We start from the raw sequence: 24006 nt of genomic DNA on the forward strand, positions 1-24006 counted from the left end.
AGAAGTCGAGGAGGAGGATGAAGAGGAAAAGAACAGGAGGAGGAGGAAGAGGCAGCAGATGAGAGGAGTCAGAGGGCCCTGAGAAGACAGGGCTGACAGATGGTTGCTATGGTGATGGCTGTACGGCACGACATTGTATTTGAAGGAGCAGCAGACAGGCAGACAGAGAGACAGAGATCTAGAGAACTGTTGTAACAGCCCTATGAAGCATGCACAGGTTATAAGCTCTAGCACTGCTCACTGTTAAAGGGACTAGAGGCTAATTTAAGGAGCTCTGCTGAAGTTTAGGAGGAAAACTTTTACATTTTTTCAAAAAGCATTGCTCTATTAGTAATTTCAAATTTACATAATTCTTACATGTCACAATACTTTGCATGTACTTTAATTTGATTACAAAATTGTTTCTCAACATAACATCTTTAGTAAATGCTTTATTGTTTACAATTTGATAAGAAACAAAATTATTTACCAGTCTTAATAAAGCATCTTTTATCAGTACTTGTTTTCTATTTTCTGATTTATTCACATTTAAATCTCTCCATCGTCCCTTTAACCTGATATTATCAGATACACACTAACAAGATACGTTCACAGGCACTACAGTTTACACAGTATTACACACTACAGCTGCCCAACTTTTAAATACTTAGTTATGGATTTAGATTTTTAGATGTTAGTTGATGGTGCACAATAAAGTATATTCAACTGTCTTCATAATTGTATTTTTAAAGCTCAAAGTTTTAAGGAATTTTAATCAGGGTTTTTACCTTTGTCGAGTAGCCAATCGTCAACTACTCGACCGAGCCGATAGGGGATTCGCTGTCTGGCGATGGCCAGGCGCTCGTTATCAATGTTGCCTTTAATTTAGAGATGAAAACACAGTAGTAATTACGCACATCCAAACGTGGTACAGGAGCTGGATACAAAAAGAACAGCAATGAAAAGAAAGTAATGGTCTGCTCATTGTTGGCATGTCACTGCGTTAAGGTAAGCTTGATGTGCTAAGAGAAGAGGAGCTGAATTCACTATGTTTCCAGTGAGCGGACTCTTACTCTCTGTTCATTGGGTTTAATTTAAAGAGACATTTCAGGGGTTAACATCTGCAAGAGCAAAGGGAAATAATGTTACAGCTGCCACATACTGTCTATATATCTGACTGAGTTTAGAGTTACATACAGGAAGAACCCTCACACACACCTCACAACAACTAGCATTTAGCATTTTATCTATCAACTACCTAAAGCCTGGACCTCATTGTGTTAAAGACTACTAGCTAAGATTACCACTTTAAATATAAAAACCAACAAATATAAAAACAAAGACAAAATACACTTTTTTCTTTTTCTTATTTTTTCTCTCTAGTTAAACATTTAACTCAAAATATGACATGTTTTTAAATTATTGTTTGTCCAAAATGCACCAACTGTTATTATTTTCTTTTATGGTGAAAAAACAACTGACACCTGAATTGAATATTTTCATAAATTACCTTTAACACTATTTAACAGGCCTAACATAACATAGCTGGCTAGTATACAAGCTATTGTAATAACTATCTCATTTTATGGTTTAAAAAGTCATGTTTCATATCAGATCACACATATTTCATTTCAAACACAATAACATAAAACAAAGCTGCAGTTATATTTCTCAACCTCAGTGTTTGAATATAAACATTGATAGGAACACTGATGTGGTTCATCAATCAGGAGGTGAGTTCATTAGGACTAAGGTGTAGTTAGCGCTGCCCCAGGACAGGCAGTGCTTCAGTGGGTGGGTGGGTTGGGCTGATGTGGTGGGGGCCTACCTGAGGGATAGCGTTCTATAACCGGCAGGTCGTCCAGTTGGAGGGTCGCATTGCCTCCGCTGCGGGTGAACCGAATTATGTGGTACTTCCCATCGTTGACAAACTTGGAGCTCTCCTCGATGTTGATGTCATCAGTGCCAACATTAAACACTACTCTAATGTTGCCCTTGTCCTGAGGAGGAGGAGGGGGAAAGATAAAAAAAATGCTTAATGAGGAATGTAATTCTTTTAAAAAGGCAACAATATAATTTCTCTCATGTCTTCAGGTCTTCAGTTCATTTCGCTATGCCACTGCGTGTGTTTTTGTGTTAATAACTTTACGCTCTTAAGTCTCTTGTAAAGGAGATAATGAATTTGTCCAAATACCCACACTTGCAAACAGTCAAATGTTGGGCTCGGAATAAATCAAAAAGTAACCAAAACCGACATGTGTGGGCTCATTTCATTCATATGCCCAGTTGGCAATGTTCCACCAGCAGCTGTAAGAGAAACAAAACAGAACAACACAATGTTGCCAAAACGCAACAGGGGGCAGTTGCAGATGAGAAAGAGCTGGTACAAAAAAAGGTTAGCTTCATGAGCTACAACTTATGTTACTTGACAACTTCACCCTGGGGCAGTTAAGGATGCAGCAGTCTATCAGTGTTTTTTAAAATAATGTCAGTCCATACCCTGAGACATATCACTGAGGTAGTAGAAGCCATGAAGGTGTTATTCAGATCATCTTTATGATATCAATTGCTTTGATAGTCACAACAAATGTGAAATATAGCATGTTTTAGTTTGATCTCTAAGTATTCTTTGCTACTGTATTAGTTAAATAAATATAATCCAGTATTTTCTGTTTATATCCAGTACAAAGACTTAACAAGAGCTCCACTATGCGAGGGAGAGAATCTTGTGCATAGGTGTATTTAATAAGATATAATTCCACAATCAGTACCCACTGAGGGAATGTAATAATTGATTTGTGATATTGATTTTAGGTGTTATTGCCCAGTCCTCGTCAAATGCAGACTTGTGAGACGCATTTCAGGCAGGTATATCAGGTAACTGCCAACAGATCAACCAGATGGAGGTTTATCAAAGCTCACTGGGGCATGAACCACATCCTGTTATTACACAAATATAAGGCTGAATGGAGCTCAGATTCTTTGCTGGTTTTGTGTCATTTCAACATAATGAACAAATAAATAGGATCAACCAAACACTGTATTATCATGGTTAAAACCAGATGACAAACAAACACACATTCAAGAGCTGAGTGCAGTAATTAAATCAAGTAATGGAAGTATGTAGGCCTATTGTACATAGAAGAGACATAATATAATATTATTTCAAATGTTTTGTCAGGTAACATTTTTAGGAAGGAATATTTGTCTAATGCTTTCATAAAAAGGATTTGATATCTAATAATTATTCTAATGACAGATAATCAATCTTATTTTTGAGTGATATCCATCTGTGCTGGTTCTGTCACAATTGGATTGTGTTTGGATGTGAACAGTATTACTCAAGCTGAATTCAACATAAAGTTCAACTTCATGTTTGCATCACTGGCAATCACTGGAATATTGCTCACTCTGCAAGTGGTTAACAGGATGAGTGTGCATTGAGTGTGGATTCATTGTGCTGGCTGTTGGCTTTTTTCAGGTGTGGGACACAGTTGCCTACTACCTGGTGGCATGTGAACGTGCACAACCCCCTAACCTCAAGAGCGGCTATGGGGACAGACCCAATGTATCTCAAGAGACTTCCTGGTTAAATAAAGGAATAAATTAAGCACATTTGGTCAAACAATATGTAGAAATATTTAAAATCTTAAATGAATGAAAAATCACATTTTCTTTGGCCTACTGAATATGAGCATGTGTACTTACTATCTGCAGCTGAAGGTAGTCTCCCAGGCCGGAGGCACTGTCCACCCTGAGTAGAATGGCGTGTTTCTGTTGGGTGCTGAACCCAAGGGCGAGCCGGTCTGCCCTGGTGCTGGGACGTTCATTCGGCGGCCATGTGTAAACCACCATGCCTCCGTCACGCCCAAAGATATAAGTGGTCCCAGCTGGTCCACACAGATAAAAAATTTAATAGCAAGCAAGTCTATATGGCCCAAATAGTACTATCTATCATCAGTGGTTCCATACTGCAGATGGTACCTTTGCCTATTTTTTTTCTAAATGTTTAATACACAAGGGGCATATTGGAAAATAATAGTAAAAACTCTAAAATGTCACAGTTGACTGGTCTTGCACATTTGGCTTGTTCCACCTACAGGCTGGAAAAAAAAATCTGTATTTCCCAAAGTACTTCTTAACATTACTGCAGAAGGCTGACTGTAATAATTGACTCATACAAATAACAACTCATACAATTATTTGACTCATTGGGTGACTACAAAACCAACACGTATCTTGCTTGTATGGCATCAGAGAATAATTTAGAGTATAAAGATAGCAGATTAAATTATTAAACATTACAAAGAGAGAGAGAGAGAGAGAGAGAGCGAGAGAGAGAGAGAGAGAGAGAGAGAGAGAGATCTGAACAGCCGAACTAGAAATTGAACAGGTACTGTAATATTTTAGTGGCAATTCAAAATGAACAGTTGACAGTGCCCTCACGTGGTGGCTCTGACAAAATGCACACTAAAATGCTTCAATTCAGTGACTAAAGCCAAATCATCCAAGTGCAGCTCCAACGCCAGGGTTAAGGTTAGATGGGTGCGTTATCTACAGTTTAGACACAATAGTTTTAACTTTTTTTGGATTTAAATATCTTAAAAATCCTCCACTTTCACCTGTCTACATCACTGAAATGATCTGAAGTCCACTCTGGTATCAGACAGAAAATGAAGCGCAAAGACTCACCGTCATTGCATAGTGGCCCAGCATACGAAGTCATGCTGCAGTCACAGGTGAAGCCCTCCCACTGCTGCAAACAAACTCCTTGATTTGAGCAGGAGTCTTCCTGACAGGTAGTGCTGGGACCTGCAGTGAGAGACATGGTGGGGTTGGAGGGTGCAAAAGTTAGGAGAAAGCAAACAGAAACACTTTTTTGTTTTTGTCTGGAGCCCAGTATGTTCACAATAGTAGGCCAGTATTGTTAGTTTTAGACCGTATTTCCTTGAAACATTTTGCTGTTTTGAAATGGTTGGGTAGTCTGTTGTGCTGCAATGGTGTTTTGATTAGTAGTATTAGTAGAAAATCCTTGTGAGACTAGGATAATGTGGATAGGCTCCCATTCTTTAGCTTTACATTTACAGAGGAGACTGGATTATCCATACAAACTGAACTAAAGCTAAACTGGAATCTATGTTATTAGATGAAAAGAGCCAAATGTTTACAGCATGCAGGTGGTGAGGCTAGATGAGTGGGGCAAGGACAGGAGGAGGAGTTAAACATAAGAGGTCAGAGTTATGTTTAAAAGCCTTCTTCTCAATACTCTTCCTTCAGCGGTCTGTCACTGTTCTCTCCCTGCTTCGTGCTAAAACCACACAGGACGAGAACGTCAAAGGTTGAAACTTGGTTCTCCTTCGATACACTTTTAACACGAGGCATGGAGGAAAGGGTGTGAAATCATTCACAAATAGAGTATTGGAGTTTAGGATGGGAGTCAGTAGGAGGGGTTAGAGAGCATGCTGCTAGGCAACCCAGGTGGTGGAGCTGTGGTCAACTCAAGTCAAGCGGTGGTGATGTTACTACTGTGATGAAGTCACTATGGTGGCTAGGAGAGGACAGGTCACCTCTGACCTTTGACTCTGGATCACTGGGATCCACACAACACCGGACACCACTGGGTAGTTTCGACACACGCACACATACATACACGCACACATACTCTCACACACGCACACTCACACACACATTTTCCCACCATTACACACGTGTCTCACATGCTCACACAAAGCGATATACCTTGCAAGTCAGCTTTCATCAATGTAACTTTTGTCAGCCAAACAAAAAAGCAAACAAGCAAATTAAGTTAGATGGTTAGTCAATGCGCACAGATGTCTGTGAACTGCTGAAAGAGTGGAACAGAGAGAGAAACCACAATGTGCAGAAAGATTGAAAAGGAGATGAGAAGAAAGAGAGTCAAATTTACATCTAACAGAGCAAGAGCTGGGTTAGTGGGTTATCCTAATAACAGAGAGCATGAGTTAAATGAAAACTGAAAGAAAAAGCAGTAAGGATATGGGACCTGGACAGATCTACTGGTGTGTTTTATTGTGCGTTTGCACCTCACCTTCACAGCCTCTCTCCACTTGTCCCATGGTTGCCAAGGCATCAGCCAAAAGGTCAGGGAGCCGGCCATTCAGATCAACAGTTGCTAGGCAACCCTGGAAACCCTCACGGGAGTGGACCAGCTTAGGCAAGTCTCGGTACATCTCTTTGGAAACACCCCCAATGTACAGATCACCTGTTGAAGAGCAACACAATTAATGGCAGCTTCATTACCAAGTCACGCTGCTTTGTCTTGATCTGCATAAGTCTATCAGTAAGATGAATGCAAGTAATGGAAGTATTTTTAGTACTGATTGATCTATCCATTATTTTCGATGAACAAATCTCTCTCAGGTTCTGTCTTCGAATTGGTTGTTTTATCTCATCCACAGCTCAAAACCTACATATATTGAGTTTACAAGTAGAAAAGCTACATATTGTCTCATTTTTAAATATGGAATCAATGAATATTTGGCAGTTTCGCTTGATAAATTACAAATAATTAATCAACTATGCCCATTTATTTTCCGACTGACTAGTTAGAAATATGTAGACAGTTAGCTTAGCTTGGCGAAAAGACTGGAACCAGGGAAATACAGCCAGCCTGGTAAAGGTAACAAAATCCACCTAGAGCTCATCCGCCAAGAACGCGCCTGGAACATAAGTGTTTTTTAGTAAGCTTTAGAAGTGCTGGTATTATCATACAGACACGATAGAAGTATTATTTTTGTCATTTAGCTCTCATTAATACATGAGATGAGCATTTCCCCCCCAGATGTTAGGGTTAAGGTGAGACAGATTGTTTCAGCACTAATCAGTATATGTTCATCAAGCCTCCTATGAAACAGTTTAAGTATATGTTGTGACCTGACTGTGTACAAATATTGTATGTGTTATCAAGTATGTGTATCCCTGTCTCCTGTATAAGCTACCTAAACTGAGGTATCACTCCTTGTATTTTTGTGCATACCCTTTAGGTCGAGGTTCTTGGCGCCCATGGTGGTCTGCGTGGTGACTTTGGTGTCAATCTTGACCGTGTGGAGATTGTTAGTGTCTCGGGATATGTGCACGTTGTGCCAGTGGTTGTCATTTAGAGGACTGTTAGAGTTGCCTTTGATCAGGTGTGCCCCATTGCCCAGGTCAGAAATGTAGTGCAGGTAGCTAGAGAGTGAAAAAGGAAAGGAGAGAGGAGGTGCTTAAACAAGTGAGAAGAGAAGAGGCAAATTAATTATATTCATGATGAAGAACAACACAGGGTCATACACTTCAGGGCATTATAATCTGTCTTGTAGAAGCATAATTATGAGAATAGAAAAAGACCTGCTTGACTTGTAAATTTTTCATATTTGATATTTCAGCCTTACAGTCAAGAATTTTCAATTTTTTTGTTTATCAAAGGAAACTTTAACTATTAATAACAGTAAAAATAGCACCATTGGAAATGCACATGCATGTCTTCAGGAAAGCTGTTACCACAAACGTATACTAATCACACTGACTCATTTAATGTTAATATCACACTCTGTGCATTGTCCATCTCACCCTTTCACCAGCTCTATCACTATGAAGTCATTGCCGTCTCCCCTGTTGTAGAGAATAAGGCCATCGGGGGATGTTGTCTTGAACTGCATGAAGAGATGCATGGAGTAGTAGGCCTGCAGCGTGGGCAGCGTGACGAAACTGGAGCGTGAGCGGAAGGTGACAGGGTCAGCTACGATGCTCTTATAGCCAATAACAGCATTGAGCTCGCAGTAGTCGATGTCGCCGTTCTTGCACAGGTCGATGTAGGGCATGCCATTCAGCGTCAGGCCCTGAAGGTGGCCGATGAAATTGGAGGGCACGGCAGGTATGAAGCGCTTCTCCGTCACAATACCCGTCTCCACATTGTGGAACTCCAACTGGGTGTGGTCGCCCGCCATCTGACCTGGTGGCGGGGGTAAACTTCAAAGGTGAGGGCTACGGAAAGTTGAATTTCAAGTGGTATTGTTCAATCCTAAACCAAATACTAATCCTGAGTCTTATTTCAATGCTAATTCAGAATGATCATTTTCACTTACACAGGTACAGATGTTCTCTAAAAAAAGAAATAAAACCCTTAATGTTGGTCTAAATTTAAAAAGAATCAAACAGCAATTTGTGTAAAGTGTCATTTATGGTGAAAGGTTTTAAGTTAGGCTGCTGTGGTTACCTTCAACAGGCTGCAGGTCATCCACGGTGAGTTTGAGGCTCTTGCCACGCCGGACTACCCTCACCGTGTGCCACTCATTATCATTTAGGCCCGACCCCGCAAAGATGGTCTCTGGGCCTTTACCTACACATAGCCCAGAGCACCATTAACATATGCACAGAGAGGTGGAGATAGACAGATAGAGAGAGAAGGAGGAGATAGAGATGTAGAGAGACAGAGACAGAAGTACAGAACCAGAAGAAGGACGAGAAGCAGAGAGCCAGGCAGGTTGAATTAAATTTTAAGGACAGAGAGTGAGGAAATGGAGGGAAATAGCGGAGGGAAGGAGGAACCATACATATCCTGGGGAGACAAACACCTCTGTGTCAAGACACTCTCTCCACAGATAGACAGACAGGTCTCTTTGCAGATAAGCCAGCGAGACAGATGATGTGACACAGACAGACAGAAAGATTTACATAAATGGATGCCATGGGTGCCTAAGATGGAGACTGTGAGTCACAACAGGCCCACGCTGAGACAATCCATCTGTGGACAGATCACAACGCCATGATGACCACCTATTACCCATACATGCACAGATAGCACATTCGCACCCACTTGACGCCTAAACTGCCCCACAATCCTCTCGCCCCCGCACATATAACACAGATTAGCCCATGTGCCTGCATGCAGGATCTTTTTTATTTTCCACAAGAGCGCAATATGGCAGTGCGCCTCATGGTGGCACTAGACACACAGAGGAAGATCAGAGAGCTCTCCAAGTTGCTGATGTGCAGCAGAATGAAAGAAGCTGAGCTGTCCTCTCATGATGTCTCTCTCTCTGTCCATCTACCAGCTCATTTCCTCACATAGGTGACTGCACACATTTGATAGACTGACTGTTCCCAAGACCTCAAGTGTCCCCTTCCTCCTACTCTCTACAAGCACCCCACCAACGTTGAACACAACACCTACCAACTCGCAACACACAAACACACACACACTCCCTTTCCTCCTCCGAGCCCTGTTGGCTTGAGGAGAGTGAGTGAGTCTGCTTACAGTGACCTATAGGAGGTAATGACGGGGGAGGTGAGAGGTAAACTGACCCGAACGGATTCTGCTGCAGAAAATGTCAAGCATGCCTACATCACTCATGGAGGCACGCAGGCAGCACACACACACACACACACACACACACACACACACACACACACACACACACACACACACATACACACACAAACAGTTAGAGCGGTAAAGAAAGTGAGAGACATACAGGCAGACTGACACGCGAGCATGATTATTTATGAAAAGTCAATCAAAATGGATATGGCACTGTGTGTGTGTATGTTTTTTCAACACTAAAAGAGTGTGTTGTGCATTCAGAGAGGACACAGGGTTCCCCTGAGGAGACTCAGCTGTGCTCTGGGCATGAGCATCTCATCCTGTTACCATGGATCACTGCCTAGCACTGAGTGAAGGAGAGAATATGTGTATGTATGTGTGAGTTTAGGAGTGTGTGTGTGTTAGTGCATATGTAACCGAATATTCAAAGAATGAGCAGACTGATGTGAGAGTAAGGCAGTGATCTGTGTCAACCTGGGAACAGGGAGAGACACACAAACACAAACACACATACACACACGCACACACCTATTTTAGGTCAATGCTAACAGTGCGTTCAGCAGCATGGTGAGCTTTGAGTTGAGGTTTAATGTTGAGCTACTCGCGGTCAGCATACAGTCAGCACTCTGTGCCGCCAAACCAAAACACAATAAGGCAAGACAATTCAAAGAGAGAGACAAGAGGGACTGTTTGTTGCAATAGAAATACAATTCAAATCAAATGGCATAAGCTACTGGTGATTATAAAAGCAGGATAATGAAAACAAAATGACAAAAAGCGTTTCATATTTCATTAGCTCCAAATAACAAATGGCTTTTCTGCTGGATAAGCCTCAAATCTCTCCCATGCCGAGGCTTTCATTTGACTGCTGAGTGGACTATTTCAGTGGCGCCTGGCTGTTAAATAAATTTTTTCTTCCCCTTCGAATATCAGATGTATAATTTATTGTATGCACACGGTGTGCCAGAAAAGTGGCTGCCTACTGAAATGTTCATTGAGACAACTGGTCTAAAATTGGCCAACAGACATGCGGGATAGCAACGGCGCTGTGTGGCTAGTAGGGTTTCTATGGCAACTGCAGTCGTCCATTTCACCACCTCTTTGCCGTCACAGAGCATTCGTCTCTCTCTCTCTCCCTCTCTCACTCACTCTCTCTCTCTCGCTTTCTCTGTGGTCGTGACAGAGAGAAACTCCACGTGAGGGAATTAAACTTCATCAGGGATTCAGCTCCACTCACAGCAGCATGAACATAAACACACACACACACACACACACACACACACACTCACTCACTTTCACACAGGAAAACACACCCAAAAAATACAGACACAGATGGGCGACGAAAAGAATACAGAATGCAAAGCCACTCACAAACACACACTAAACACATTGTATGAAACACTACCCAAAAATCCCCCATGTACAGTTTAGAGAGAAACAACAAGCAAACAAAGAAGCAAACCAGACAGACGTTTGGAAAGAAGGTGCGACAGAAAAGCAGAGGGATAACACGTCTTTTGTCTCTGGCATGAAGGAGAAGTAATTAGCTTGCAGCTCTGAGTTGCGTTCAGCCACCAGCTACTACTCCCTGCCTCTTTAGCTCACACTTCTCAACACACCAAATTTACCTGAACACGTCATACTCAGATATATTTTGCCCCCGTTCCTCTTCTACTTCTCTTTCTTTTTTTCCCTTCCATCAACCCCCACCGTCCTCTCTTCCGTCTATCCTTCTTTGCTAAAATGGCCGACATGGAAAACCCTGGCCCTCAGCAAAAATCACACCACTCCTGTGGTGTAGCTGAACATGCAGACACTAACACGCATATGTGCACCTCCCCTGTTGAACACACACTCACACACACACATATATGCACACAGACACATGGTACAAAGATATGTTGAATGAGAGATTGTGATCAGATGAACTGATAAGAAAGATAGAGAAAAATAGTCAGACACATTAACAAAAACACACACCCTACTGCGCGCTCACACACACACACACACATTCTGAGAAGGAAGAGGAAGGGGGAGGGGTTAGGTGAGATGGAGGATCACTTACTGGCTGTACAGTTTATCCTGATACAGTCTGGAGGGAGAGCAGAGCAGAGGGTTAATGCTGCACACATACACATACTCTCCACGCCCTGGGGACGCACACGTTGACACACCCCGCATTCATATATATAAACACGCACACACACACACTGCTGAGAAAACACACACTCTCCTTTGTCACAGGACCTCAAGCTGGATAGCGTATTTTCTTACAACAGTGTGAGTTTCTGTGACTTAGATTTTTTAGCCAATAGAGCAAAATCTGAAAAAAAATCTGTTGATCTTCACAGTGACGTGTTAAGGAGAGCGGTGTGTCCCAGCATGAGCAGTGTGCTCACTGGCTGCTCTGGCCTGGGCGACATTTTCAGTCCCCAATCAAAAGCACCAGGAGACTGAGATGGGTCATGTGTGTCAGTCTGTCTGATGACATCGAACACATCCCATAATTTTTGTCACCCATCCAGAGCACAAATCTTCACAAATTGTAGGAAGATTCAGCCCCTGTATTATGATTATTATTATTTTAAATTTTTTACCCATGATGCCTTGGTGTGTCGTGTGGCGTCAACCACAGAAAAGACGTGGCTGCAGACAACCAGAGACCAACACATGCACCCCTCTGTAAGTGTATGTGTGTATATTATGTGAATGTACTTACATTTATGTGAAAGTGTGTGACTGAAAGTGAAAATGAAAATGTGTTTGGCTGTTGAACTGAGAAGGAGAAATGTACACAAAGTTAAGGGATTTTCCTGCAGTTACATGTGGAGTATACTATCTGTTTGTGCTTGTACAGTTTTTGAGCTTTGTGTTGATTGTTGCAGGTGTTAGGGATGCACAGGTCCACTGGGAGTGAGCAGAGAATGCAGCTTGAGGCTTGACCCTCTGTTCAACACAAAAACAATACTACTAACCTTCACTTGTGCATGTTTGTGTGTGTTTGCATTCAAAGATAAGTAACATCTATACTATGACATCAATTCAAATGCTAAAAAGCCTGTGAAACCCGTGTCTTGAATATACTGAGTATAAACAGTGCAGCAGAATGATCTGAAAGAGTTTATTTTACAGGGACAACATATCATTAATCAACATCCCTATGCAAGAAACAGCCAAGAGGCCAGTATCAGCTGCATTCCCCTGACAGGTAATTAAAAAAATGTTTGAGAATCTACATGTTTGTGTGCGTGTGTGTACCTAGGTTGACAGTTAGTCGGACACGGCCCCCATCCAGCTCCAGACGAAGGGTGTCTGCGGAGTTACGGGATGTGGTTGCCATGAGAACGCCATACGCCCGCTGGGAGCGAAAGCGTAGCGAGACGTCCTCTGCCTCAGTGTGCATCGCCACAGGCAACTGCACCTTCATAAACTTGCTGCCGTCGTAAGACAGGATAGTCGCATCTGTACAAGATGCACAGAGACAGACAAGACAAGGAGCAAATGATAGAGGAAGGGAAGAAATGAAAGGCAGGCGGAGGAAGATAGATGATGGCGGAGGAGAGCGTGGTGGGTAGAAACATAAAAAAAAGAGACAGAAAAGATGATTGACAAGGAGAAAACACACGAAGTGGGAGGAGACAAAGGCAATTTGACGTTGAGTGAACCAGCTTCATGCATAATAAAATATGTTGCAGCGTGGCTTCACTCCCTTGTTCCCCCGCCACGTCATGTTGAAACTCAAAACCTGCTCCCAACAAAATTACCCCATCACTTTCCACCCTTAATTCATCATCACTGCCTCTGCCTTACAGAAGAGGGTGTAAAAATAGCCGCAGCTGGTTGGCTGGCCCTATTATCCGGTTAAATCAGAATGCATGGCGGTGAGTGTGTTAGCCACCATCGCTGACATCCCAGACCCTGGAGTCATAATGTAACAAGCTCAGGTGATCCCGCTTTAATGTCTTTTGCATACTCATTTACATATTCATAATCTTCTCTCCCTGCTACCTGCTGGGGCCAATCCCCGACCGCTAAACTGTTTACCTCTGAGGACCCTGTTTTTTATTGGCCAATTACATACACAGCCAAACACACTCTCCATGTCTCTGTGTCTTTATCTCCCCCTCTCTTCCTTCTTCGCTTCTTCTTATATCGCTCCACTCCACTCCTCCTTCGCTTTCTCTCGCTTTCGCTCTCCCTGTTTCCGTGGGAGACGTTTGGAGCCAAGGCAAAAACAAGAGAACAGGAAGAGAGGGAGGCCTCATGAATACTGATGAGCTGAGAAGGAGGGAGAGAGAGATAGTGTGTGTATGTGTGTATGTGTGTCTGTGTGCGTGCATGTCAGAATAAGTGAGTGAATTTAAGTGTGAACAGAGGAGGGTTTAGTAAAGTGAGAGCAAGGGGAGAGAAAATAGGGACAGAGCAAGACAGAGAGAAAAGAGAAGGGTGGGGCGGGGGGGAGAGAGAAAAGCTCTTGGCTAAAATGCAAATGAACCCTCATTAACTTGAGGAAAAAAGAAGGTGGTTGGCCTGTTATATCACAGATAACATAACTAACAGCCACACATACACTCACCCAAGCACACTTGAACACACACACGTGCACACATCTCTGATAAGGGAGACAGCTGACTAAATTTTCCTCACCACGGCACCTGACTCACTACCAGACAAATAGAGGAGGGAGGCTTAGAGAGAAGGAAAGTATGGAAGACCATTTATGCCAGGAAAAGAAGAAAAGAACTGACTGAAGTGTAACATCAACACAGTGAACATCTGAAGCCAGTAGCACACACCACATGCACCATACGAGCAGAGTAAGTAGTTAAAGGATAAGGCTAATGATATTTTATATTATTGATCCAATGAAAAGACTGAAACCAACAATGTATTAGTTAATTTCTCAATACTTTCAAACATCCTCACCCTGCCTGTGGCACACATACCCAAGCCCACTGGTTCCTTCTGAAGATATAAATCTTAAAAATGGGTCACAAATATGTAGTATCATTTTTTAAAAAGGTCTCAGTAGTTTCCTATAACATCTTGACACGGTTGCTTTTACTAAATATTCCTTAAACATGAGTGAATAGGACATTTGTTGGAGACTTGGTGCACTACTTAGGAGTTATGGCAGCAGGATGCTGTATGTGGCATTGACTCAAAATAAACTACACTGTTCATACTCATCGTAATGAAGGAAACTGTTACCCAGTGCAACAGTGTGGCTCACTGATGTTATTTTAATAGTTTTGACAACAATGGAGGTCTGGGCAGAGTGGGAAAAAACTATATTAGGCTTTGAGCTTCACACACAAAAGTCATTAATGTAGAATATCACCAAACTCTTCTGTTTAGGTGTGCTAACTGGGATTATCAATCCACAGAGTTAACATGATCAAATTTCCAAACAGGTGACTGACATTGATGGTGGGAATAAATGTGATACTGGCAGCAACTCATATGTTACTTAGTCGCCGCCATTATGTGCCATTGACATGGGTGTTTTGATGCGTTTCTATTTCATATCTCATCATTTTGACTTATTAAATATTATGAAAGTTATTATATCATAATGTATCTGAGTAAGCTCGTAATTTTGCTTGAAAACTAAAAATTCTGATTTCTTATCTCATAATTTGGACTTAATATGCCATCATATTGATCTACTATCTCATAATTCTGATGAAAAAATCACGCTGATATACTATTATCAAAATTTTGAATATTTTTAACTTTGTTATTCTTCAAAATATTTGATTTTACTTTGTTTTTGAACATTATGAACTTTAATTAAAGGACAGATGTGTTAAGGTCAACAGTAGATTTTTAAATATTTAAGGTAATTAATATTAGTATTAGGTGATGGAAGACATTTAAACATACAGTACATATAGTATATACATATATAAGCTTGAAAATATTTAATATTTAATATTTGAAAACTTGAAAATGAGTAAAGAATCTGCTCTTTTGAAAATAGAGATTTTAACCTTAAGATGAACTCTGTCATTTCATCGTATTTCTCTTCCTGACATTAAAGGACTTCCGTAGAGAAAGCAGGACGGCAGGAAAAAAAAACCTAAAATGACTTCCAAATATGTGTGTAACTGCTCTTTATGAAATGAAAATTCATCTTGGAGCCCAAGCGTGGCGAAGGGGAACAAAGGAGAGAGTGAAAGAGTGAGGAAGGAAAAAAAGGAGGGAGAAACCGCAGGTAGAAGGCGTAAACATGCCCAATCACTCTCTCCATCTGCTTCTCCATCTGTGCTTCCTTTAATCCACTGAACCACCAGTTAGTGACCCCTCAATGCACACAGAGAGGGATGAAGAAAGATATAGAGAGGAAGACACAGCTAAGAGAAGGATAGAGAGAAGGTGCATTTCTATGATAAGTATAAACTGCGGATGTTTGTCCTCCGAAATAAAACATCTTCATATCAACACCCTTCAGAAAGCGTGCATGTGTGTGTGTGTATATCTCCTGATAGATGATAGTACAAACATCACTTGAGACGCGTCAGCAGCTGTGGCACAAACAACATTTCTTCTCTTCTCCTTGTCTGACTCCATCTCACTTCTTTCAACAGGCCTGTATCAGTCTCTCTGCCAATCTTCCCTACTTTCCATTTCTCTCTCGGCCTGAATTCATACCTTTTCTCATAACTTTCTCTCTCTGTCAGATTTTCTACTCGCGTCTCCCATTCCTCCTCATCTCCTCACCTGCTGTCATATGGTGGTTCCAGCCTGGTGGTTCCACCCTCCTCTGTCACAGCTCCTGCTCCCTGCTTTCTGCACACTTCCTCTCCCATCGATTCCCAATCTCTACATCCATAGCAGTCCAATAGTACTGTCTGCAGCTCTGCTTCCTCCCACCTCTTTTCTTTCACCTCTGTTGCTCCTCTCCTCTCCTTGCCTCCATCTTACTACTCTCAGTTCCACACAGAAAATGTGTAATTTTGACACAGCCCAAGATAGACAACCTGCACTATTATCATTTTTTGTTGTTGAGCAAACAGGCTCATTCTCTCCTTGTCCTTATTTTCTATTGCCACCTCTAGCAACTGCCTACCTCCCATCCTGTTTTCATCACCATGGACAAAAAGAGGGTCAAACTAAATTTGCAAGTTTTATATTTATATTTATATATTTATATTGTTACATTTTTCATCTGCCATAAATCTTTATGTGTGTACCTTTTTAGTGCACATCAGAGTAAGTACTTTCAAACTGTAATATGTTAGGATCGGTATTTTAAAGAAAAAAAGAAGCATAACTTAAAGGTATAATGAATAAAGATTTTATAACCAATATATATGATGATCATAATATATTTTCAGAGGATGATGGAGTTATTTCTGACTTTAAAACGTCAGACTTTCCACCATATACCTACTGTCTTGTGTCAATCATCCCTTTGGCATTACTCAAAGTTTTCAAGCCATAAGCAAATGACAAAGCTGTCATTATGACTGTATCTTGCATTGTGGCGTATCATTAATTTTTCACAAAAATTGTGCTGTTTAGTGGCTGTAATTAGCCAGCTTACTCATCTCTATTGAGAAAATGTGGCCTCAACACTTATGCCAAGTATTGTACAAGCTGCTAATAGTCCAGCTGAAGTGTTATTCTCGTCCTCTTTCTCTCCGACCTCTCACTCGGTCATTCTCACCTCTCTCACAGGAACGTCCCAGGTAGCCCGTCCCAGAGCAGTCACAGACGTAGCGGTTCCAGCCCTCCCTGCAGATGCCGGTGTGCTGGCAGGGGTTGGACAGACATTGTTTGGGTGGCTCTCTGGAGCACGATGGCTTCACCCCCACTGCCCTCTGGGCCTCAGCCAGCCGCCGGATGTCTTTGCTCTGCCCGTCCACAAATAAGTCTCTGATGCAGCCCACGTAACCGTAGTTCAACAGCGCTGTCCACACCTGAGGAAGAAATCACCAGTGTTGAGTAGTTTCACTGAACACATAGTTTATAATAAATGGGAAAATTGGCAGTGTTTGGTGGTAAACTGTATTCAAAATTAAGAGTGTACATAGTTTCGCCACAGTTATCCCCATATCTTCCAGTTATTTTTGGCTCAGGTACTATGTTTAAATTTATCTTTTAAGATTACTTACTTTATTGTTTTAAAATTTGTTTCACTTAAAAACCAAAATTGGGTGGTTTCATCTGAATTCATGTCCAGGCTGTTATGCAGACTTCTTCAAACGGTGAAAATGTTGAGAAAAAAAGCTCATGCTCATCTGTTCTCCTAGGCTATATGATGTATATGTTGTATTCTATATTTACATTTCACCTCTTATTTCATATCTATTTTATGTATTTTCTATTTCAGCATAACTGTTGTTAGTAGCAAAAGTTCATGGTATATTTGTCTTGCGTAGGACTGCAACTAACAATTATTTGTATTATCGAGAAAACAATGAAAAATGATGTGCACAATATCCTAGAGCACAAGGCAGCAACATCCAGTGACGTGTTTTGTCCAACAAACCTTCCAGACACAAAAGACATTCACTTTCCTCTAATGTAAGATAAAGACAAGCAGCAAATTCTCACATTCAAGAACCTGGAACCATCAAGTGTTTGGCATTTCTGCCTGACAAATTACTTCAATAATTAATCAATTATCATTCTTGACAGTCGATGATGAAAACATATAAATTGTTGCAGCTCTACTTTTGAACAGCGCACTTCAAGTTTGTTATCAACAATAATAACAACTACTAATTGATTTTTAAAAACCCATCATAAAAGAAACACAAGAAACAACGATAAAAACAATTAATTAAACAATTAATCATTTCAGGCAGGCACAGAAGTCATTTTTTAGTCACATTTCATTCAGTCTCTAGTCATGTCCATGACCTATCTCTCAATATAGACGGGCCATAGAAACATTTGCTATTCCGTCGGCTTACAACGACACTGAGTTCTGAACTTCGCTGTTACACCACTGGCTGCCAACATACCAGCCTGCTCCTGTATTAGCAGTTAGTCATATGTGAATTTTGATTGTTTGTTTATATGTGTTTAGGCTTCCAGGCTCTGCCAGGAAGAGTTTGTGAGCACAGGCAGTCTGTATCAGGCTTGCTCAGATTTCTCCCAAAGCATTACACGAGTAGAGCCACACCACCAAACTAACATGCATATTACTGCAAGAAAATAGTTAAAACCTTGGCGTGAGGGCATCCGGTGGGCTGATGGTTAAGGCACATATCACATTACCGTAACATCCACGGTTCATTCCCTGACTGTAGGACCCTTTGCAGCATGTCCTACCCCTCTCTCTGTCCTTGTTTCCTGACAGAACACTTCTCACAATTTTCTACAGCTGACAATGTCTTGTTTTTTTGGACAAAAGATATCTAATTTACTAGACTGTAATTTAATTTACTGGAATGTAAGACAATGAATAGCAAAAAATTCTACCATTTGAGAAGCTGGAACAATCAAATGTTCAATATCTTTGCTTGGAAAATGACTCAAAAAATGTAATGATTATCAAAACAATTGTAATACAGTAGACACAAAATGTCAACACACAAACCTCTGTAGGGAAGATCAATCCAGCACGGTCCTCAGGTAGTCCTCCGAGGTACAAGGTGTCATCCAGGTCCAGGATCTCGCTGTCTCCTGGAGCCGTGTACGCTGTTCTTACGCTGTTCACAGAGATGGTTCCTGAATAAAGAAACCACAGACATCAAAACAACTTCAGTAATCATTATGACCTTCAGTGTGAACATCCTCATCACAATCATCACTGTCATCACCACCACCACCACCATTATGACCACCATCATCATCATCTTTGTCATCATCATCATCCTTCCTGCTCTCATTGCACTCCTCCTCCTCATCATCGCCACCACTCATCACCACGATAATCAGGAGCAATGGAAATCTCAAACTGCACAGACTTAATCATGATTTAGTACCTTGAAGCTGTGCTGGTTTAAAAGTGCTATGTTAAACATTTTATCCACAATAAATCATTAATAGAATTATTCTTAGACATTAGTACAGCTACAGTAAACAAACAAGACCCCCACTGAGGAGACAGGCAGCCCCCACTGCGGGTTTCTAGACTGTAATTGACACTGACATGCAAATTATAACTATATTGGTACGAAGCTGAAAAACATTAAAAACCCTGAGCTGTATATACTGTATGGTTGGTGTTCAAAGGACTAGGAGAAAATAAAGGCAAGAAAAGGATGTAACGTTCATAAAAGGCATTATTTAAGTGTGTTTTATGTATCTTATGTATCTAACAGTATTTGTGGCAGGAAGTATGGGTTTATAGCAAATGTGGCCATAACTTTTAAAAACATTAAGAGTACTAACAGTAAGATGAGAAACAAGTCACAGTTGCTTGACTTATAGTCTCAGTGTTACGGTAATTATATGAAGATATTACAATAAATGTGACAGTGCTGCTGTATATTGATTCAGTTAACAATGGTGTGTACAGCACCCCTAAAGTCAAGTTCAATAACCCCAATTTAAATTAAATACAGACAGCAGACAGATGGCAGCCAAGTGGCCTTGCTAGGCTCATTATCCTCTACCTCCTTCTTATCAACCTCTGTGGTCAGGGTTAGCATCATAGAGCTGAGAGCTGTACCTGAACGTCCATCCCTCTGAAAGTCCACATGATACCATTCTCCATCGTTGACCTTCCTATCGATGGCCTTGGTCTTGGTGGTTCCTGAGCCCATGTCAAGCAGCAGGTACAGGTGTCCATCAAGCATTTCAATGGCAAAGAAATCCACCTGTAAGCCAAACGCACACACACCCTCACAGAATCAGTATTCTGTGAAAAAGCATGGACATTGATGGCTGGCAATAAAAATGCAAATTATAGCTGCAAGTTATAATAAAGTGATTGGGCTTCTGTCTAACCCTTTATAATCAGGTTCCCTGTGCAATGTCATTTAATTTTAGTGGGGATTAGTTAACCTATACATTTTTCTAATCTACATAGAACAGAAAACATGTTTTCCAGTTCTCCCAAATGTGAACATGATGGAAAGCCATCTTGGAACAGGGATTTTTCTAGCTTTCTTAGAGTCATGATTCTAGTGAATAAACCCAATTTTTCAGTGACAGTCAGGAATCCAATGGTGCTAAAAACGCTACAGATGATTAAAGGCCTAATTTCCAGTAACCAGCTTGGATTTCCAGTGCATAGAGTGAAATCTCCTCTGTTACAGATCTCATTTGTCTGATTCAGGCTGAAATATCTTAATGACTATTCGATGAATTGCCATGAAATTATGTAGAAACGTTTGTGGTTCCTAGAGGGTGAAGCCTAATGGCGTTAGTGATCCTCCGACTTTTCCTTTGACAACACCATGAGGTTGATAGTTTTGGTTTTTAGTGAGATGTCTCAACATGTATTGGATGGATAGCAATTAAGGTTGGTTGATATCCATGTCCTGCTCAGGATGAATTGCAATGACTTTGCTAAACTAAGAGGATGGACTTGACAATAGCCTCACAGAGCTGCTAACATGGCTGTAGACTCTTAGTCCTGTTTTTTTATCTCATTTCAAGTTTCAAAAAACATATATGTTATATTTTTCACCTTGACTGTGGGAGGTGTGCGTGGGTCCTTGCGTTGCTGCTGTCGGGGTTTGCCATGGCTGAAAAGCATTAACCCATTGGGCTCTGTGGTCCTGAAGTCGAACGAGATGGATCCTGCCTTCTTCGCTGTCCATTTGCTCAGTGCCACGTAAGACTCTGGGGTGTCAAAGGTCACGGGGTCCAGCGTGGCCACACTCTCACACTTGAAGGACACCACCCCACTTACCTGGAGCAGATCGAGGCAAAATAAATGAGAAATTGGGTTATTACATTGATGTCCAGTGAATATCAAGACCAAAATGGTTCTTTTGTTGTCGGGCTGAAATACAGCCAGCTGCTTCCAGCTGTGAGCTGACTAAAAGACAAAAGCTTGTGGCTACCTCTCAAAAATATAATCCCACTTACTCAAAGTCCCCACAGTATAAGTCTCACAGGGTCTGAATGGAGGTTGTGATACAAAACGGTGTTTGTGTTACGTGTACAAGAGGATCAGGTGTTGTCTGGCTCAAGTTGTACTTTGCTGTTGGAAGTGCATACCTTCATCTTTGGGTCTCCCTGTTTAGCCAGTCTAGACAGCTCCAACCGTACATCATTATTCTTGTACACCACCTTCAGGGGAGGGGATTGAAGAGAAAGGAATAAAACATGAATTCACTTTCAGTTTAAATAAAAGCAAGCCATTTTCTCCACTTACGTACCCACTCCTTGGGTTCCTTTCAAATATTTCTGGTGTGGCACAAAATTGGATTATTGTTATTATTCTTTATTTAATTCAGTGTTTACAACAATAATCATAAAACAAGCAGAAAGAATAATACGGTTTAAACTTTTTAAGTCACAAGAGAAGAGAATGTTGAAGAGATGAAGACGGGACAAGACATTTTAAATATCACCAAACATCCATTAATCTATCAACTAAGGAAACAGTTTTTTATTCAAGTGTTCTGGCATTTTTATATGAAAGTGACAACCTTAAGACCAGCAAGCCACTCCAGCCTCATCTTTTGATAACTCCCATTTATCCCTGCCACTTGCATGATCGCTTTTACGTTTTCTCTCTTCTTCCCTTTTCTGTTTCTCTTTCCTTTCGCTGACACAGTACGCTCTCTGACTGAGCTGTGTAAAGAGCGTAAAGAGTGTGCTTGTGCTGAGCATTTTGATGTCAAGAGGGAAGAGCACACACAGACTCTGCTTTATTAATCCAGACCTCCTTCTATGACCTGTGAGCAACTCAGCAACATTAAAAAATTTCTCCTGCATTGGCTTTTCATCTCTGTTTTTAATTTTCTGTACGTATATGTGCTTTTGTGTGTGTGCGCTTAGTGCAATGAGGGTGATTCTTGAATATAATAAGAGCTGCAAGTGTGCAAAATGGTGCTGGCGTGTGGGTGTGTGCGTGGAGGAATGTGGCTGCACCGCATAAAATGCACAAAATTGTTACAGCTGTGATCGTTCATGCGCGTGATTCACTGCATACATCTTAATTTGCTCACACGGATTATCATATCATCGTATTAAATATGTAAATGTGCCAGCGGAGGGTTCACTTTGACAGAGGCAGCCTCGTTTAAACACCATCAGTCTTAATGAAGCAACACAGAGCGCATTCACCACTGATACAGATAGCTCTCTGTTTGGCACATCATCTGTCGGCTTGTTTGGTTGTTTGTTTATGCCTCTGTGTGAGTCTGTGTGAATGAAATGGAGACTTAGACAGGGGTATGTATATCATGGATGTGAGAATGTATTTGGGAGTTTTGTTGTGTCAAGTGCTGTGTATGCATATGTATGCTCATTTGTGTTTTCACTATTTTTGTCAGTGTGTATGTGTTTTAGTTAGTATATTCCTGCATTCCTGCAGTGCATACATGCAAAGATTGTGTTAATGTGTACATGCATATGTATTAGTGTGTTTTCATCAGTGTGTCATGTGAGTTTTTGTTGTTGCAGTGTTGTGGCCCATTTCAAGCACAGCAGATAGATGGAACGTCTCTGTGGCGTAGCTAATTAGCATGTTAGTGCTTAGTGCTATATCTACTCCCTCAACGACACTCATCACTGATTCTCTCTGATGCTGGGGAGGGTGTGTGTGTGTCTGGGACTGTTTGTGGGAGACTGCCAAATGGAAGTATTTCTGTGTATGTGTGTGCTTTATAATATAGTATCTGCAAAATGTTAGGGTGATGCACGACAGAACAGGAGAAACAGTAAGGGAGGAAGAGAAAGTGTAAAAAAGGGGAAGATTGGTTTCTTATAACTTGAGATTACAAAAATTTGTCCAGCATGAATATATGTCCTGGCCTGTCCAATAGCTAAATATTATCACTCATTGACTCTCAGTGGAATCATATTGTGAAGAAAAGATCATGTGGAGATTATATCAGTGTCTTATTCTGTCTAAATTCATAATTCTGATCAGACTGTAGTTAAAGACTAGAAAATTAGTTACCAACAAGTACATACATTTGTCATATCACAATATATTGTAAATCAATACAAAACAATCAGAAATTATCAATAATATGTTATTTTACTAAATTGTATTGCCTAGCACAAGTATGAGTACATCAAATGTGTTTTCTATGTGCTGGCGTATATACATATGTGCATATACATGTAATACACGCATCCCACCTCTTTGAGACAGCCCATGAAGTTATTGCTGACTGGAGAACCGGGCAGGTCAGCGGTGCTGGGGCTCCCCCCCACGTAGAAGAAGTCATCAGAGCCCAGCATGGTGTAGTCCTCCTGGGTGTAGCCCGTGGTGGTCAGGATGCCGTCCACAGAGATGGTCACCTACACAACAAAGCACAGGGAAAGGACACGCTATATACTCACACCAAAGGTAGCGCTAAGCGCTAGCTAGGCGCTGACCAGCCAAATTAGCCCCCGTCACTCTGGTAACCAATGTGTATGCATTCTGGTAGGGAAAAGGCCTGATTGGTTTTGGGAATTGGCCAGTTGTTCTGTTGGGACTTTGATTTGGTGTGATTGTATTAGTGCTAACTGTGTAGTGTAATTGAGTAGTGCTGCCTCTCGACTTTGCTTGTACTCCTGGCATTTGGAATATGTTGCTATGCACTGCTAAATGCCAC

At 41.2% G+C, this 24006-nt stretch overlaps 1 protein-coding gene across 5 annotated transcripts in view; it reads right to left on the bottom strand.

Moving 5' to 3' along the window:
• The window catches only part of nrxn1a (neurexin 1a), a 57626-nt gene that overhangs the window by 9639 nt on the left and 23981 nt on the right, over positions 1-24006 (bottom strand). For 3 of the 5 annotated variants that reach the window (XM_023406515.2, XM_023406517.2, XM_023406513.2), the window contains 16 exons: positions 23546-23707; positions 21449-21520; positions 20913-21137; positions 19950-20097; positions 18873-19003; positions 16992-17244; positions 12578-12781; positions 11385-11411; positions 8213-8335; positions 7567-7948; positions 6995-7185; positions 6047-6220; positions 4672-4791; positions 3688-3869; positions 1808-1979; positions 768-857 (listed from right to left, as the gene is read on the bottom strand). In XM_023406515.2, the coding sequence (XP_023262283.1) occupies positions 768-857; positions 1808-1979; positions 3688-3869; positions 4672-4791; positions 6047-6220; positions 6995-7185; positions 7567-7948; positions 8213-8335; positions 11385-11411; positions 12578-12781; positions 16992-17244; positions 18873-19003; positions 19950-20097; positions 20913-21137; positions 21449-21520; positions 23546-23707 (2656 nt within the window). The remainder of the gene's footprint in view (positions 1-767; positions 858-1807; positions 1980-3687; positions 3870-4671; positions 4792-6046; positions 6221-6994; positions 7186-7566; positions 7949-8212; positions 8336-11384; positions 11412-12577; positions 12782-16991; positions 17245-18872; positions 19004-19949; positions 20098-20912; positions 21138-21448; positions 21521-23545; positions 23708-24006) is intronic. The other 2 variants (XM_023406520.2, XM_023406518.2) reach the window with 2 other exon arrangements.

The sequence above is a fragment of the Seriola lalandi genome, unplaced genomic scaffold, assembly GCF_002814215.2.
Source record: "Seriola lalandi dorsalis isolate HSWRI2012SDOR001 ecotype SW California unplaced genomic scaffold, Sedor1 jcf7180002054311, whole genome shotgun sequence".
NCBI classification, from domain to species: Eukaryota; Metazoa; Chordata; class Actinopteri; order Carangiformes; family Carangidae; genus Seriola; species Seriola lalandi.